The sequence below is a fragment of the Ovis canadensis genome, chromosome 25 (genome assembly GCF_042477335.2).
Source record: "Ovis canadensis isolate MfBH-ARS-UI-01 breed Bighorn chromosome 25, ARS-UI_OviCan_v2, whole genome shotgun sequence".
Classification (NCBI taxonomy): Eukaryota; Metazoa; Chordata; class Mammalia; order Artiodactyla; family Bovidae; genus Ovis; species Ovis canadensis.
Window position 1 is genome coordinate 33,411,637 of NC_091269.1, and position 18,465 is coordinate 33,430,101.

Consider the following 18,465-nt stretch of genomic DNA (forward strand, 5'->3'; position numbering starts at 1 on the left):
GTTGGAAAGTGTTTACAAACTATGCTCGTTCTCCAGGATGTGAGCAAAGAGCGCTCGAGAGACCTGACTGCCTTCATTCTCACCAGTCCTCCTACTGCTCCTTTTCTCACTGCCGGCCTTTTCACTCTTTGATTTTAAAGGTGCTGCCTCTGTTTTCTTATCTCTAGCAGACCTCGTTGTAACGGAAGGCGGGCCACCCCGGGAAGTCTCGGACAACGACGTGTTTCTTGAGGTACTGTCTTCCTCATCGGACAACTCGGACTGCATCTGTTTGTCTTCTTCAGAGAGGCGGTCCACAAGCTTTAAGGTCTCACCACTAATTCCCTTAAAATATTCAATGGAGTGTTTACATACTTCCTTAAGCTGACTTTTCCTGACTTTAACTGTGGTGGTGGTGGTGGTGGTGGTGGTGGTGGAGGTGGAGGTGGAGGTGACACAGGTGGGTCTTACCTTTACTGGCAACTTGGATGGAAGCTGTTTGGCCTTGCCTTTCTCTGGCTGCCCTTGCTTTTGTGTGGCACATGGTTTTCTAACTGAACCTGGGTTATCCCTGTGTGTGTTTTTCACTGGAATTCTGGACTTCACATCTACACATGAAGAAGTAGTAAGGCCTTTGGTTTTCTCAGACTGACTAACCTGCTTCATTTTACTCACATGAATGTTTGGCATATGATCTGGTGGTGGGAAGAGATCTTTTGGTGAAGTGGCCTTTATGGGAAGTTTGGATTTTCGCCTAATCCCTATTGGTTCCTTCGTCTTTTGCTGCTCTCCAAGAACTTTCTGTTTCTCTCTCACACAATGTCCTTGCAGTAGCCCTGTCTTTTTTTCTGATGAGCTTTTCACTGGATTAGCTTTCTCTGTGGTACGAGTGGGTGCAGAATGTTCTGTCAGAACTACGTGACTTGTAATGTTATCTGTCTGTATAGTGGAAGAATCCAAATTGTTGTTGTTATTAAAGTTATCTTTTTGAAAATCATGTTTTTCTTGGGGCCTAACGCCCATGTGGCTATTGGCTGTATTTGAAATCACCGTTATAGGTTCATTCTCTAATCCCTGACCACTGGTCATCACAGCTTCTGTCTTATCTGTCACTTCTCCAGGGCCTTCTTTCTTCAAGGTCATGGTGGACGCAGAAATTCCCATTTTTATAGGCGTGCGCAACTTGGGGTCAAGCTTAGAGGAGTTAGTGGCTGCTGCTGCTTTCTCCTGTGAGCCACTAGTGGCTGTGCCTTCCTGACACTCTCCGCTGGTCGGGATGCTGGGGTTGGGTTCCACTGTAGGTGGCTCTACATTTCCCTCTAGATTGGTTTCTACAGTGGTGTCCCCTGCCTGTGGCTGTGGTGTGGCAGTGACCGTACTTTTATCCCCTTCCCCCGGGTCCCCTGACTTCCCTTCAGAAGTATGCTCACCAATCTGGAAAAATTGGAGCCTCTCTTCAACAAAATCCCTCTTGCTCATGTCAATTGCACCACTGCGAGTCATCTCAAACATTTTTCCTTCATGAAATGGGAAGGGGTTAGGCTCACTAGTTGGGGTACTTTCATCGGTTGGCGTGCGGGCTGGTGTTGTATCGGGGGTAGTTGCTGGAGAGCGGTCTTCCACAGCCAGACCAAATGGCTTATTTTCATCTTCCCGTGATTTACTGTCATACACGTCATCATCTCCTCGGTTATTAGACCAGGGGTCAAAATCTAGACCTTTGGTAGCTACTGTTTTAAAAGGAGTGGCAAATTCTTCATCTACTTTGTAACTGAAGTAAGTATCAGGAAACACTGATCTGTCAGGATGTCTGCCTTCTAGTGTGAAAAACTGGGCCCCTGACTTCTCATCAGTCTTATCAGGAGTCTTTTCAGATGGAGAACTTTTAGGAGGTGGCTTATCTTCATCTGGTCCCAACCTTCCCTCCTCCTCCTCGATAACTTCGAGTTTGCTTTGGCTAAAGGAGCGATCAGCTGGCTTCAGGATGCCCTCCGTGTTCCAGATATCTTTCTTCAGCTCCAGGGTCTGACTGGGGAGCTTAGAATCACTCTCAGTCAAGCCATCATCTTCATCTTGCAGGTCATAGCCATCCAGAGAGTCGATCTCTGTGGCATCCGTATCATGAGAGAACTCTGCTGTGGTGGCAATGGAACACTCTGTGATGGACTGGTCATTGTTCCCGTTCTGGGTAGCTTCATTCTGAGGTGAATCAAGGCCAAGGCCGAATTCAGTATCTTTTCCAGATCCATTCATTTCTAATTCTTTCTGGGTGGAAGCCTTTTCAGCAGAGGCTTTGGATTTTGTCCCTTCTTTTTGTTCATCGTCGACCTCCTTTAACTTGAAGGTGTATTTTTTGACAGGCACTGGTTGATAAAGGGATTCGTCATCACTGGAGTCACTGATGTCCGCCCCAGGAGGAACTGGGGAGGGTGGCTGCACCCTGATGACCGGTTCGGCCAGCTGGTACTTGTCATGCTCGTCTTGCAGACTGACTTCAATCATGTCAACCTCCCTTTCGGGAAGATAAGGATGTTTCTTATCCAGCTCCATCTGGTCTGCATCCAGTGGTGGAGGAGGGGGAAATTCAATGTAGGCAACTCTGTTAGTTTTGGGTCTCTGGGTAGAGTCCTTGCTCACGTTGTCAGGCATTTCACGCTCGACTGCAGCCATCTCCTCCCCTGCAGGCTGCTTTAAGGAGGCCGATTTGGCCTGTTCCTCCTCCTCAGATTCCTCCGAAACCTCGGGAATTGGGCTGGGTTTGCCTGGTATATAAGCTATAAGCGAGTCTGGTGTCTTAGACGTAAATTCGTAACTCACTTCCTCTGAACTGGGCGTCTCTGGGGTTAAAGGGCTCTTCCCAGAGCTGTCTAGAAAGGAAACTTGCTCTAGAGTATCATCTTCCGGGCTACCTTGAGGAGAAGGAGGTTGCTTCTGCTGTCTAGTTGTGTAAAAGGTTCCCCTGGTCTCTTGCACTGTCTTACATTCCTGGCTTATGATTTTTTTTACACCTCCTTGTTGTATCTCCTTCTCATACTGCTTTCCCACCTGCACAAAACTGACATAAACAGGTAAAGTTTTTATTTCTTTCCCTCCCTCCGTCTGGGCTAGTGGTGCAACTTTTTCCAATCCATCAATGGGACTGTGGTCGAATACGTCACTAGAGGGCGATTCCTTTCCTGGGCTAAACTCTAGAGAATCTGGAGACTTGGTCGGGGAGAGCTCTGTTTCATCGAGAGGCGGGCATAAGCCTACATAACTCTGGTGTTTTGAAACTTTGCTGATTTCTGAATAGGTTACTTTTTCCTCTTCTATAGAATTAAAGTGCTGTGTCTCAACTGTCTCTTTAGTCATACTTGACTGGGATAACTTTGGCGACAGTTCATGTTTTGGAAATGTCGACTGCTCACAAAAACCATCGGGAATGTCTGGAGCTGGTGTCCTCCTTTCCTCTGCAACCCTGACCGGGATGTGCGACACCGCCGAGCTCTCACTTCTCCTGGAAGGCTGGTCAAGAGAGCCACCCGGATGCTCCCCATCTTTAACAACATATTCCCTATATAAGACTTTTTTGGAGGGAGATTTTACAGTCATTTCCTTAATTTCTGAGAGAGAGCCATTAGTTAACAATTTGTGTTCTCTCTCAGTCACAGACAAAAACTCATCCCTCTGGTCAACAATTTTACTCTCAGGGTGACCAACATGATTTTCTCTTACATCATGAACAAGCACATGTGAAAGTTTCTCTTTCTGTGACTTATTATTAGCAGCTCCAGAACTTTCCCACGTTCTAAAGACCTTTTTGTCCCATGGTCCCTTTGTTGCTAAGTCTGCGGTTACGTGACAAGACAAGTCTTTAGCCTGTTGCTCAGAAAAATAGTCAGGCATCGCTTTACTTGACATTTCAGTCCTCTGTTTTTTCACATCATCAGAACCAAAATCATTTACAACCATCTCATTGCTCCCGGCATGCTCATCTGTAGCTTTTAATACTGTAAGATCTTTTTGCACAGAGACACTTTCATCTGAGGGGTCTGTGGCCTTCTGCTGTTTTTCTCGAGCAAACACCTGGTAGACAGGTAGCTTGCTTTCCTGGATTTTTTTAACTGGGATTCTGGATTGGCCATCTGGCCTTCTGTCTTCTTGAGAAATGTCCTTACTTTTGGCCTGTGCACCCTGTTCAAATTTTAATCTAATTGAACTGAGTTTAGATTGCTTGAGCTGAAACCCAGATTGGGGCCCTTCTGGTTCTTGGCTCTGAGAACTCCTTCCTTTGGCTTCCTCTGTGGACTTGCTGTCCTCAGTCTGTTGGGAAGGAACCATCTCTGGGCTGCTGGGCAGATGGGCTGCACTCCTCTCATCGGCCCTGGGGATGCTGTGTCCATCGCGGCCATGTTGCCTCACCTTGACCCACTCATCACTGGATGCCAGCAGTTCCGTCAGCAGTGCTTTCTCTGGGCTGCTACTGGTAGAGCTTTGGGATGAGTATTCTTTGCCATTTCTAGGGCGCTGCTTTTTCTCTGGGGACTGCAGTTCATCATTGAGCTTTTCAGTTTTGTCACGAAAAAACTGTGACACTTCAGTCAGTTTCTCTTCAGCTTCCTTCACGGTCCTGTCCACCCTGTCTTCGTACATCAACTTCTCTCTACCTCTATCTACTCTGTCCTCAGTAAAGCGCATCCACATGGCATGTTTTGGACTACTAACATCGCCAGAATAGTGCAACACTGTCACTTTATCAAAATGCTCATCTTTAGACACTTTACCTACACCATTTTCAGACACATCTTTATAGATTTTGGAGAGAATTTCTTTTTTGGGGGCAGTGACTACTTTTTCTCTGGCCCGCTTATCAGACTCTGAGCTAGGGGGCCCTGCATGGTCTGTAACCGATTCCTCAGTATCAGAATGAGACACATCTAGCTTTTCTGACAGAAGCATTTTCTCAGCAAACCTGTAAGACTCCCCTCTTAGTTCTGACAACTCATCGTCATGATATTCTATTGAGTGTTGACTCAAAAGCTTCAGTGTTTTATAAGAGTCATCGGATATGAGTTGAGCAGAACTAGGGCGACTATCTTCTTCTTGGGACACAGGAGTGTTTACTCTGGAAGACTCCAGATAAGAAGGCAATGACTCTTCAGCAGTGAGTTCTTCTTCTTCTTGCTGACCCTGTTCCTCTGAACAAGGAAAAGCATCGTGTTTTTCTGGCAGAAAATCTTTTAGGTTAATATCTCCCCGGGATAAGTCTTTCTGATATACATACATTTCCTTTTCTGGATGCTTTTTGGTTTCTCTAATAATGACTTCAGTGGGCTCAGCCTGGTTACCTTTTTCGATGTGGACTTCTATTATACGCTCCAGTTTGGGTTTCATTTGGTTGTCCTTCTCTGTGTGCTGGGCTGAGGTTTCAGCAGCAGACTTGTGAACGTCTGGAGATACTGCCGACTTATGTTCAAACAGACCTGCCAGTTCTTTGGAAGGGTCCCGACCGGACTGAAAGGCTTTCATGATGTCGTGCACTGACATGGTCTCTTCAATTCTCTCAGAGGCACCTTCACTGCCTGGTGGAGAATGATAAACCATTCTGGTGGTGGTGGTGATGTGAGTCTCTTCCTTAACACGCATGCCTTTGCCCAGAACGTGATTGTGGTCGTCATCTTCACTACTGGCTTTCATCTGAAACGCTTTGACTTTTTCTTTAATGCTAGATGTGGTGGGCTTTGGTTCCAGTTCCATAAACGTAGGTGAAGGTTTGGGTGACACGGGCTCCTCTGGTTGGGACGGGGGAGCGTCTCCAGCGGAGGGCTCATAGCTCCTGATAACATGAACCACTTCAGTTCTTGTTTCTGTAATGACCGGAGGGATGGGGACTTCATGGAAGAGTGGTTTGGGACCAGTGCTTTCAGCGCTTTGTGGGGCTGAAGGTGTTTTTTCACTTCTTGTTTCAAAGCCACTGTCAGACAAGGGACTTTTATCTTGGTCATGTTGAGAAAAGTCATCTGGAGACTCCAAAATAGTATCTGTTCCAAAAAAGGAATCAGCCATCTTACATAACTCTTTCTCAGAGGTGGAAGGCCTCATGGAGGCTGGAGGCATTTTGAGTTTGTGTTCCTGCAGGGCAATTGCTGGTTTCAAAATTCGTTTCTGTCTCTCTTCACCATCCTTCTTGGCATCCTCAAACTTGTACTTTAAGTTTGTCAGAGAACTACTGCCGATATCATTTGTTAGGTAATCAATAACTTTGGTCAGGTTGTAATCCTTTTCAGAGGCGGCCTTTGCCTTGACTTGCACTCTCTCTGGCAGAGATGGAGAATGGCTCACACTAGCTTGTTGTCTTGCCTCTCTTATTTCTTCTGAACTAAATTCTATCCAGTCATCTTCAGGAGAATGTCCTTTGTCACTCTTTGGTGATTTGAGTGGTCCTTTATCAACACAGACATCCTTTTTAAGGATTTCACTAACTTTCACTAAGTCTTCCTTTACTTTCTCGACAATTTTAAAAGGTTCTTCGTCATCGATTCTCCCTTCTTTGGGGAGTTCAGGTTGGAATGGCTTCTCCTCAGGCACATCTGTTTGGAGTATTGCAGTCATCCGCATTAGGTCCTCCTTCATTTCAGCCACATCTTTTAATATCTCCTGACTGGAAGATAGAGAAGATGGTGTAGACAGCTTAAGGGCAGACGGTGCAAGGAACAAAGATGATTTAACTGGAGATGAAGTTCGATTGAAATGGGGCTGAGGACGTGTCTCCGTAGTCAATGTTTTAATGGGCGACAGCAAGGCTGCTGCTGATTTTGTAAGTGAATTAGAGTCTGGAAGTTTCTTTAATGCTGGTTCTGGCAAAACATTGACTACAGAGTATACTGGCACTGTTATTATCGATGAAGTTACAGATGAGGTAGTTGCAGATATTGATGACCCAAGGGATGTGTAGAGTGCACTTGCAGGAGGAGTTCTTAGAGACTGAAAAGCTGATGGTGCTGGAGAAACATAAGACCTGAGTGGGGAAAATGGCATTGCTGTGGTGGAAGGGAACACTTTCTCAACCGCATCAGTGGCCGCGTTAACCACAGAGCTCACAGAGTTTGTGGCTGTAGCAATTTTTTCCTGTAATGTGGCAGTGGCTTTGCATCCATTAATTAACGTTGAAGATGATGGATATTTCAGAGGGGAAATAGATCCATTGACTAAAGCTACCTCTGCATGTCCAGGCATCTGTTTCACCGGTGATGAAAGAGAAGAGGCCATTGTAACTTTAGCTGATGAAATGACATCAGCTGTTGATTTAGCTGGAGACACCACTGACTTTAAAGGTGAAGATATCAGCGGTGCTGCTGATGTGATAATTGACTTAAATGGCAGACTCGAAGAATACATATTAATGTTTGATTTGGGGGAAGCAGGGGGCGTCATAGTAATTGACGACCTCTCCAAAAGAGATCCTGCGGTAGTCACTGGGGAGGTTCGAGAGGAAAATGTAGAAGTGGATGCCAGCCCCTTTAAAGGTGAGGCCTCCGTGACTGTGGGAGCTCTAACCAGGGTGCCAGAGGAAACCTGGATATTGTATGGAGACTGTGACACCACTGTTTTTATTGGTGAAGAAATTGTCCGAAAGGATCTAATTGGAGATGCCACGTCACTAATGGATTTAACCGAAGATGTAGTTGATGCGCCTAATGTGGATTTGATTGGCGAAGGAGTCGAAACAGACCATATTGATTTTAATGGGGAAGCTGATGGCGTATTAGAGGAAGAACTTGACAAGGAAGTGAAGCCTGACTTGGCCGGCCCGGGCACTGTCATCGGAGCTGTGGTCCAGGACTGGTAGGGTCTTGTAGAAAAGAATGGCTTGTATGAGTAAGTGGTGGGGAGGGATCTTGTTGCTCCTGCACTCCGTTCAACTGTTTCTTAAATTTTAAAATGAAATCAAACACAAAAATCAACAAAAATGGTTGAGAAACAGAGAGACCAGAGAAAAAAATTGGTCAGTAAACTTTGAAATATTACAAAAGCAAGTACAATTGTTTGCATGATTCAGAATGGAAGAGGCAAAAGGAACAATTAAGAGGAAAAAAAAATTTCTATAGACGCAACTAATCCAAGGTTAAAAATAAAACTAAATAAAACACAGAGCAATGTGAAATGAAAGACAGAAAAGGCACATTGCAACCAATAGGCCAACAATGAAAAATAAAAAACATGAGGAAAGAATTAATGATGAGAAAAATAACCACAATGGAAAACTGTTCACTTACTTCCTATTGACTTTCTTATGTGCTGGTTTAGAAATATCAGTAGCCTTTCTGTTTTGCCTGTATAGGTACATATTTGTTCTGCACAACCATATAACTCTCATTTCAGTAATTTCTAATATTCCCTCTCCTTGAACCTCTCAGTGATACAGATGCCACCTACTCAGAGCCGTATCAATGTACATAGCTATATATTAAATGTTCTAAAACTCTTATTTTAGAAAACCACTCAAGCCTATTTCATGCAGAATCCAAAATAACTTTTAAGTGACAGGCAACTGATGTGCAAACTGTGAAGCCACTGGATTTTAAATTTGCATCTTCCATGCACAATTCGGTTATGCTTCACACCCATAAAAAGCCAATAAGAGCAAGAAATTTTCTGAGTCAGAATTTTAAAAGGAAAAAAAAAAAGAAAAGGAATGTTTGCATTGATCTTTTCCATGCAGTATATTCCTTTTGGTGAAGAAAAAAAGAAACATAATATGAAATGATTTGAGAATGCATATGTACACACACACACACAAAGGGGGAAAAAAAACTAGAAATATGGTTCATGGTTACCATAAGCAAGCAAAGCAACTGAAAACATTTTCTCATGCACGATATATCATGGCAAACGAGCCAAAGAAGTAATACAGTTTTTATGCCATATTATGCACAATGTGCAAACTTTAAAAATACTTTCACAAGAGCATTTAGAAAGAAGAGTACACTTTTTCCATGAGATGTTAAGTCTTGGTACCTTTTGAGATTTTCATGAAAATATTTAATACTGAATATGAAAAAATCCCTCTGCAACAGAATGTATCCATGTCTGGTTTGTCTTTATTATGGACAAAAAGCACATAGCACTCAGATATTTTTCATAATCCATTATACTTTTAATTCTCAAAAGGTAGCATGGGGGAAATTTAAAAAGCACAGTCATATTTTTAACACCCCATCTTTACGTATCTACAGTGGGATACAGAATATATCTGTATATATGTTTAATCAATAACAGAGGGGCCAATTCTGGTGCCTTCCCAGAATATTTATGGGACTCATGGACACCCCAAACACTGCAAGAGCCATGAGGCAGACCTACCACTAGGAAAGATGGATTTAATACCAGCATCTTCTGGCAATGGGACAAGAAACATACAGATGAAGTCCACATACTTGCTGGGGGATGGCAAGCACACACCGAGTCCTCTCTATTTCTACAGTTCTAAGAAACAAACCAAGCTGGTCACAGAGGTTTGGAATGCCTGCCAAGGGTTAAGTTCTATGTCAAAGTTGAGTACAGTCTCGCTCCCAGAAAGCAGTGGTTCAGAATAAGAGGGAAAATCGCAGAGGAAACGAGAATCTGCTTCGTCTTTATGTTCCTCTTCATGCTGTGCCCGTGCCATTGCTACAATCCAGTCCTGGGATTAGCAGCTACTCCCACAAGGGTGCGGATTTTCACTCCTAGTGCACATTTAGACTCAAGCATTCAGAACACATCCTTTTCTAGGCTGACATATTGTTCTAAAGAGAAGTGGAAGAACTAAGGAAAAACTCACCCATTCATTACCCCTCCTAGCCATAATTCTCAATATTATATTGTTTAATTCTTTTGGGAACACCACACTGCAAATGGAAGGTTTAGGGATTCCTTCAATGCAGTGATTTAGGCTCAGTTCAATGTCTCAAGGAAGGGCTTATTTTTATAACTACCAGAAACTGGCAGAGCATCTCTGTTTTACCACTTAAGTCTGGCTCCACTAAGCAGAGAAGTCTTCTGAACCACATCTGTGGTGTTATGCTTTGCCCAAAGCAGCCAAGTTACTGATTAGTTACATATTTTATGCTTTAATGATACATATTTTGTGATACCCTTTACAACAAAGGCCTTCCCTGGTGGCTCAGATGGTAAAGAATCCGCCTGTAATGTGGGAGACCTGGGTTTGATCCCTGGGTTGGGAAGATCCCCTAGAGAAGGAAATGGCTACCCACTCCAGTATTCTGGCCTGGAAAATTCCATGGACAGAGGAGCCTGGCAGAGGGTCCAAAGAGTTGGACACAACTGAGTGACTTTCACTCTTCACTTATGACAAAGGGAATTCTGGATGTCAAGCACTGAATTACACCAGAATCTTTTTTTTTTTTTTTTTAGAGGTTGGATGGGTTGGGTAGTTGGAAATGATAGGGAACTATGGGAAAAATTGCATTCACTTTCTCTTCTAACACCAATTTAGGAGGCATAACATATCCCTAGTTTTTCTTTTAGTCCTTTCTTACTCCTTCCCATTCTTCTGCCCACCTTATGCTCCCTCTCATAAAACAGAGAAGAGAACCCTCTTCCTTCTATCAAAAGTCAAGGAAGACAAACTACATATACCTTCATGAAGCTAACTGAAAAGTAGCAACCGTTTCAGAAGTGGGAAAAATTCAATTGACGTTAGCACATGCACCAGACCTTACAACTCATATATTCCCCAAACATACACCTTAGGGCACAAAAATCAGATAGGAGGTAGCTTGTCCAGAGGTAGCTGACCTCAAGTAGCTGGAGCCTGTCCAGCGCTTAAGGATGTGACCTGGGAGTCCCAAACAGCCATGCCACGAAAGCCTGAGCTTTGAGGCAAAGTAGTATCTCAACGAAAATGTCTATCCAGGAAATTTATACGTACATCTAGTTAAACACACACACCTTCCCTGCTTTATAGCATAATGAGAGTTAATTTCAGCCCTTCTGGTTTTGGAAAGATTTAGATAGTTATCCTAGAGGAAAAAAGATCTGGAAGAATGTTCATGAGTGTGGTTGGGTTCCCTTTCTCTTATGCTCCCTGTTTTGCGTCTGAATGTAAGAGGTCTCCAGGGGACAGATTCCAGAAGATTATGCTAAGACCACCTGAATGAAGTAGGGGAGTAGTTTCCTGCTGCATATTTAATATGTTATGTTGGCCCACAGAAGCAAGAATTCAGGAAAGATGGGAAAAAACAGTTGTGGTTCTTACTGGTAAATGTCCAATCCTCCTTGAACTCAAGTAACTGTGAGTAATGGGAAACAGCCACAAATGATTCACTGATTTAAAAATAATGTTTGCATAAAACCTCCTCTGATGCTTAAAGTGGCACCATGCCACATCAGTCAAACATACTCTTAGTTCCTGTTGGTGGAGAGGGTTATCTTGAGGGCTGTGATCACCAGAGGTGATAACCATAAGGAGGAGGGAAGGAGAGGGGAGGGAAGACAAAGGGAGAAAATGAATGAATATGACTAGATGAATCTACGCCTTGATACTTGCAAGCTAGTTAACAGTGAACCAAAACATTTACTGAGAGAAGAAAAGGGTTTAACTGATCTAGTAAAGCCCAACCTTAGAGTTGATATTTAATAAAGGGCAGAGGGAGGGAGGGAGTGGGAGGAATTAGAAATCAGTAAACAAATACTACCTCAGGAAGGTAGGAAAATCTAATTCCTGCCAACTGGGAAAAAAAGAATCAGGACTAAGCTAGAATGACCTACCTATATAAAGACAAATGAAATAATGACCAGAGTTACTTTATCATCTTTTATACTATCCGACATGTATGAAAATATTTTCTCTTTTTAGCATGGATTTAAACGAATCTTGGTATAGTATTATCTCCTAACATAGTTAGCAGCCAAAGTGAAATCAGGGTTTTCAAAGTCAAGTGATAGATGTTTCTAATTCTATTAAAAAAAAAAAAGCGCTAATGGCTTAAAAAAAACTTTTAAAGCTATGATCTGGGGGTGTTTGTACCTTGTATCTCCAACTATGTACAAAATATTACTTAGATCTCATGATTAAATTTTCCTGTAGGCAGTTTTCTTTTGCCATTGAGTTTTCTTTCACATGACTCCAAAATTCTGTTTGTATAGAAAAAATGTCTCTTCTTATAAAAATCCACGTAGATTAGTAAATGTGTTAGGAAACTCACTCATTCCAGGCTCAGTCAAGTAGCTGTAGCGCTTACGTAAAGCTAACGATGCAAAACTCTGTCGTCGATCCGTTTTCTCGGTCTGGAAAAGAAAAAGACGAGAACGATTATGTTCCAGTTCCTTGTGACATTTTCATCATTTTGAAACATTTTGTAGAATGGCATGTCGATATCTTGTTTAGCCTCATTTTTCTTCTTAACAGATTTTCTTAGGGAAATATTAGCTCCCCACTGTGATTCTACAGCCCCATCCCAGTATCTTAACCAAATGACTATCACTTAGCAAAATATAAGAGCACCAACACAGCAGACTACAGGGAACTACAAATAAAAGACGAGCGTTACAGAGACTTCTGATGCTGAGCAATAAATTCTCCCAACTTTGTTCATACTGAAAGCACATACATCACGATGTACACTCGCTCTTTGTGAGCACATTCAAGGAAAAAGGCACACAAAGTTTATCATTCCGATTACTGCTATTCTTTCTGTATGATCATAGGCATAAAACATAGATGAGGAGATTACAAACAGGTTAATGGCTTTATTGAAGTAATGTTACTGAATCTTAAAGCTGCTGATTCTATTTCATATTACTGAGCTGTGAGTTCTAAAAATCCAATGATCTTATAACTTGGAGAAATATTAGGAGATAACTTATGAAACTTAATTGAACAATTATACTCTTAAAAAATGGGTAAGATAGATGTCTTTTAATAGAATATCAATATTCATCAATAGCCATTGAACACATATTTTATAGTATATAAAACACATAAAATGTCATATATTATCACCATCTTTGATTTAAAACTTATACAGTAGATACTAGGTGAAAATACACACAAATGTATATTTATGCATGCCAGTCTATCACATTTAAAAATGCTAAACTAATAAACTTCAGTTTCTCTTTTTAAGTCATTAGCTGGATTTTAATTTTATTAAATGTACTGAAGTACTCTTCTGTATATGTGGAAGAATAAATTATTCTCTAAGAAAAAAATATGTATCCTTGACCTCATTTAAGCTAAGATCTGCAAAAAATATAATAGGTTTCCCACACTTCAGCCCTCTGTACCTCCTTTTATACAGATTCTGTTTCTAGTCTATCTCTGATAGAGTAAAAGCAGAAGTGTTCATATTACCTCATCATCTTGATCTGACTCTGTCTCCTTTTGGTCCCAAGATGCATTGCAGAGACAAGGAATATTATAATGGACAGCAGGGAAAAGAATATCAGGATATGAAAAGGACTGAATAGGGAGCACAAAATGCAAGCTGCTTTAGAAAGCAAAGTAAACCAAAAGAAGCCAACGAAAAAGATCAAGAGCTACACATCCATGGCAAATTAATGTGTGACATTATTTGAAAGCAAAAAAAAAAAAAAAATCTATGAACTACCAGCAGAAGCAGAAGCAATAAACAGAGGACTCCATTATACAAACCATAAGAATTTGACACCACAGTCACAAGACTTAGTCAATCTACACAAAGAGACTAATAAAACTTGAGTTTCAAGAGCTTAAATCATGTTACAAAGCATTCCTTAATTGCACACCAAGGGCCTACTTCTTCAAGACCAGGGGAAGAAAGTTAAACCAGTATTAAAAGATACCTTTTTATGTGCTGGCAGAGTGATGTTTAAGTTGCAGACAGCTGTTTGAGGCAGTCCTTTTGTTGTCTTTGGTTCTTTCAGAAAAGACAGACGGCCACAGGGCTCTTGGCTGGTGTCTCTAATCTAGAAGAATTAAGGTGGTTGACAGTTATATAAAGAGACTTTCCTGAGGATTCCTGTCTGTGTAAGAGTTAAGCATGTTTGTTTTATGGGACCCTTTGAGAGGCAGGAAAAGTAAAGGGAAAAGGTGATAACCATCTCATGTCAGCCAACGTAGTCACATTTAAACTTGGCAAGATTTAGAATGCCCAATCAATAGTCTAAACACAGGAATATTGTATTGGCTTGTCTCATCCTGACAATCCAATAGTCTGAGTTGTATTCATTTTCTTCCTGTCCAATAATTTTTTTTCAAAGCCTCAGTTTTAACAATAACAGAAGCAAATAATAATAAAACAATTGCCCTATATCTTTTGGTTCTCTGAGGAGGAAGACGGTCTCTCCATAATGTCCTGGGCTTGACCAGAAATAAAGATGAAACAAATACTCAATCTGGATTTCATCCATTATTTGATTACTGAGCATTCCAGATATGATGTGTGTTATTGCTCTAGACTGCTTGAGCTTACAAACATTTATCTCAGTATAAATGATCACTTAACTGTTTAAAAGGCAGAAACTCTGTTTACTAATTCTAAAGTTTTTCCTGGCTCAGAAGTACACTGACACAGAACTAGGACAAAAATATGATCTCATTCCTATGAATTAAAGCTTGGAGGGATATTTTAAACAGAATAAATCATTAGAATCTTATTTAATCTTTAAGAGTATTTTAAAAAAATCCACAGGATCTCTCTTGAAGGTGATTTACCTTGATGGAAAATGGCAGTCTATTTTCTTTGAAAGCATAAAAATTAAAAACAAGTTGCTGTCCTCCTTTGGTAAGTGGGGCCAGGTTTCCATAACAATCAACATAAATAGGTTTTCCTTCAAGAACCTTTTAGAGTAAAAGAAATACATAATTTAATGTTCATTTAAATTGAGAGAGTTCTGAGATTTTAAGTCAATATAACATTAGGATTGATATGCTTCTATGTCACATTTGTCTTCTGATTGGGCAGTTACATTTATTTACCACAAAAATAATTACTGGTTCATAGTAACTGTGATTGGAAACTGTAACATGGACATGTAAGTGAATTATAGATTTATTCTCCCAATTTTAAACATATTTGAGAATGTGCCTGACATCAATCACTTATCCATAGAGTCTGAAAGTTGTTTTGGACTCTTGGATACTTATCTGATTACTGGTTTGAAAAGTGGAAAATCATGGTGATGTGTATAGACAGTGACTATGATAATAACTCAGGTAGCCATAGAAAACTTGTGATCATGACCTAGATTCCTTGGTGGTGCATTTTAACCAACTAAAATAGTCTCAAAGATACTTAAAATTATTTGAGTCTTTGGTGGTGCCTTTTAACCAACTAAAATAGTGTCAAAGATATTTAAAATTATTTAAGAGTCCTTGGTGGTACATTTTAACCAACTAAAGTAGTCTCAAAGATACTTAAAATTATTTAAGAGTGAATCTGTATCAAAATTTTAAAACGAAAACTAAAATTAACAACGAACTTGAAATTTATAGTACGTGCTATATTATGACCTCAAAATGGAAAACTCCGTATCTGGAGAATGTTAATAGAATGAACTTGCTGAAAACAAGGTACCTCAATGTCTTTGCTTCTTGCAACTTCCTCAAAATTCTCTTGCTGCTCTAAAGTTTTATCCACTTTATCATCTGTCATGCAGAAACATCGCAGAGAGGATTCTACAGGATCATTCATTTTGGCAAAAACAACAAACTTGGCCATATATGGAACACATATTAATTCTCTGTACAGCTGTGTGGCTAACCCTACAGTTTCTAAAACTTGATGGCAGTCTGCAAGCCAAAATCTGAGGAAGACAAAAACAAAACAGTAACAAAAGTATAAAATGAGATTTCAAAGCCAAATCTTAAAAAAATTTCCCATTTATAAAAAGTAGAGTATATAAAGGAACTAAACCAAAACATTACTTGTTCATTTAAACAAATAGCAAAGATGTTTACTGTGTTTATCAAACAAAGAAACCCTACATTTATTATTTGCTATGATTTTGCTAAAAAAATGCTAAGGAATTTTTTCCTTTATTTTCCTTTCCATAAAACTCTCCTTCCCATCTTACACATACCCATAATCAACCTTCCTTTCTACTGCTGTTTAAGAATTTATTACTTCATCTTGGAAGGAACAAGAATTTTATGGTAGAAAATGGGGAAGAAAGGAAATCTTATTACTTTTTATGAATTGCTAAGAATTTCTACTGGAGGAAGAAGCAAGTTTACCATCTTACAGCTTCCTGTGAGGACTGGATAAGATGACATCCAAGTGAATTTAAAATTTTTGGAGTTAGGCCCAACTTTACCATCAACATTTTAAAGAATAATCATACTGGTATTAAGCACAACATTTTTTTACTTTCCAAAAGGTAATAAAAAACAATTCCTAGTGCTTTTTGACAGCCTTTATTTCCATACCTGGCTGAAACATTGGTTGTAAAAGAGACACAATCCTTTATAAATGTCAAAGGAGTAGTTCCTGTGATGTCTTCCCACTGAGCAGGTGATGTGCCCCCTGAGAGAACAACAGCAGATATATTGACTTTTTTTTATAGATATGCTCCTTGTAGAATTTTTATCATCATCCTGTTTTTTCTGTAAGTAACTTGTAAAACTCAAACACTTTCAATTAATGACATGCACTAAAGGTGGTTTTCTTCTCTACTTTCCTTTTACCAGCTTATAGTGATCTCCTTATAAGATAATATTAGATTAGAAAAAAAATTACTTTTCTGTTTGTCTAGATACTAATGAATGGCTTAAACTTGGGGCATACAACTTCATTTTAAGCCACAATCTACAAGTGCAAAGATTTGTTGCTTCAGGTAGACAATATGATTTTTTAAAATACAACAATGGCAAGAACTATCAGAAAGTTAAGAGGAAGTCCATTTTATACTGCCTGAATCATTTAATTTTCCAGGCTAAAAAGGGAACCAGTCATTAAAATTATTCTTTAGAAAAAAACAAATGAGAAAACCTTTCTTAACCTTGGACGTTAAGTTAAACATGTTAGGTTAATCAGATGATGCGTTAGCTCTGGATTCTGGGAGCTTACCATTAAAGATGCCTATCACCTAAACCCTGCATGTTAGTCTCTTGGATCACACTTGTGAACAGAGTAGGTAAAAAGAATCATGTATTCACTGGGCTCTTCCCTACTCTTGGTCCTTTGTGGGAGACTCTGTTTTCCCCAGAGCCCATCCGATTTCCTATAGCTTACAGGGTGTTTCTAGGTCAGTAACCTAAGTCACACAGAGATTACTAGATGCTCCAGTAAATTCAGTAATACTTCAGTCACCTTTAAAAAGCTCTGTTATTAACACTAAACTTAAAAGCAGGAAAAATGGTATCACTGAATTTTAACGGTCATGCTATCAGCATCTTCAAGAAATAATTACAGGGATAATAGAGATGAGGTGATGAACAAGTAAAATGTATTTTTTTTTCCTACTCTATTTATAATGTTGGTAGGGATGTTTAAAGGTTTTCTGTCTTTGTACAGAATCATTGCAAGTGCTATGGCAAAAACAGCAAGAACAGCAACAACTTAACCAAACCTGTAATGCTACAGAGAAGGCGCAGATTGGGTGTGGTATCTCCCTTGTACCCATTGGAGACGCCTTCTCCCGAGGCTGGGGGCACCGGAATGGTCATTGTGATAGGCTTATGGAATTTCCTTCTTCTTGGTTCCACAGTGACAATTGGGCTAAATGTTGCTTTGTTTCCAAGGATCTTTTTCACAATTTCATCTGGAACAGGCTGGGCCTAGAGATAAGAGAGAGGACCTTAAATGAAGTTGGACATTTTTCTCTTTTCAGAAAGTTGACTTTTTAGTTGAGGAGGAAAAGACCAAAAACAACAACCAAAAAATGTCTTACTTCTGCTGTTAACATTCTTGTGTATGCCTGGTGATGGCCATATGTAGGGATTTCTGGTAGTTATATTTCTAAGAGCCAAACTCTGTTTGAGGTACACGTATGACCACCATTATAACGGAACTGCCACACCGTTTTCCAAAACGCTGGTTGCAGGACCACTTCTAATTCTCACCAGCAGGTGTGAGTGTTCTAGCTGTTCTGTTTATTTGCTGACACTTGGTATTGTCCGTCTTTTTTTAATGTTAGATGTTTTACTGAGTGAAGTTTAGCATATTTTAATATGTTTATTGGTATTTGGAAATGGAAGAGACTATAACCCCCCAGAACTTTTGTTATTTTAAAGAAAACTTATTAAAATTTTATGGGGCAAAAAAAAAAAGTCTCTCTTATTCCTCCTTTCTGTTTCAGGAAAGAATGAATCAAATACAACGCTGTAGCAGGAACTAATAACAGCTCGAGTATGTCCCCAACAGAACACAGGCCTGGGCTTGCATGAGAGAGAGAGGGGAATCGGATCTCAGGGCAGAGAAACCTCTCAGTCTAATCCGAAGGATAAAAGAGATTGAGTCGAGTATATTTTATATCTATGCAGGGCATCTAGTAAAATACTACAAAGGCAACTTATACTCATGTAAA

General features: G+C 40.3%; 1 protein-coding gene across 11 annotated transcripts in view; it reads right to left on the reverse strand.

The window, feature by feature from the left end:
• The window catches only part of ANK3 (ankyrin 3), a 383,729-nt gene that overhangs the window by 47,037 nt on the left and 318,227 nt on the right, over window positions 1–18,465 (reverse strand). For 10 of the 11 annotated variants that reach the window (XM_069571716.1, XM_069571712.1, XM_069571715.1 and 7 more), the window contains 6 exons: window positions 17,509–17,716; window positions 16,367–16,463; window positions 15,516–15,744; window positions 14,654–14,779; window positions 13,783–13,905; window positions 12,165–12,246 (listed from right to left, as the gene is read on the reverse strand). In XM_069571716.1, the coding sequence (XP_069427817.1) occupies window positions 12,165–12,246; window positions 13,783–13,905; window positions 14,654–14,779; window positions 15,516–15,744; window positions 16,367–16,463; window positions 17,509–17,716 (865 nt within the window). Of the gene's footprint in view, window positions 1–83; window positions 7,881–12,164; window positions 12,247–13,312; window positions 13,340–13,782; window positions 13,906–14,653; window positions 14,780–15,515; window positions 15,745–16,366; window positions 16,464–17,508; window positions 17,717–18,465 lie in introns of all 11 variants that reach the window. The other variant, XM_069571721.1, reaches the window with a different exon arrangement.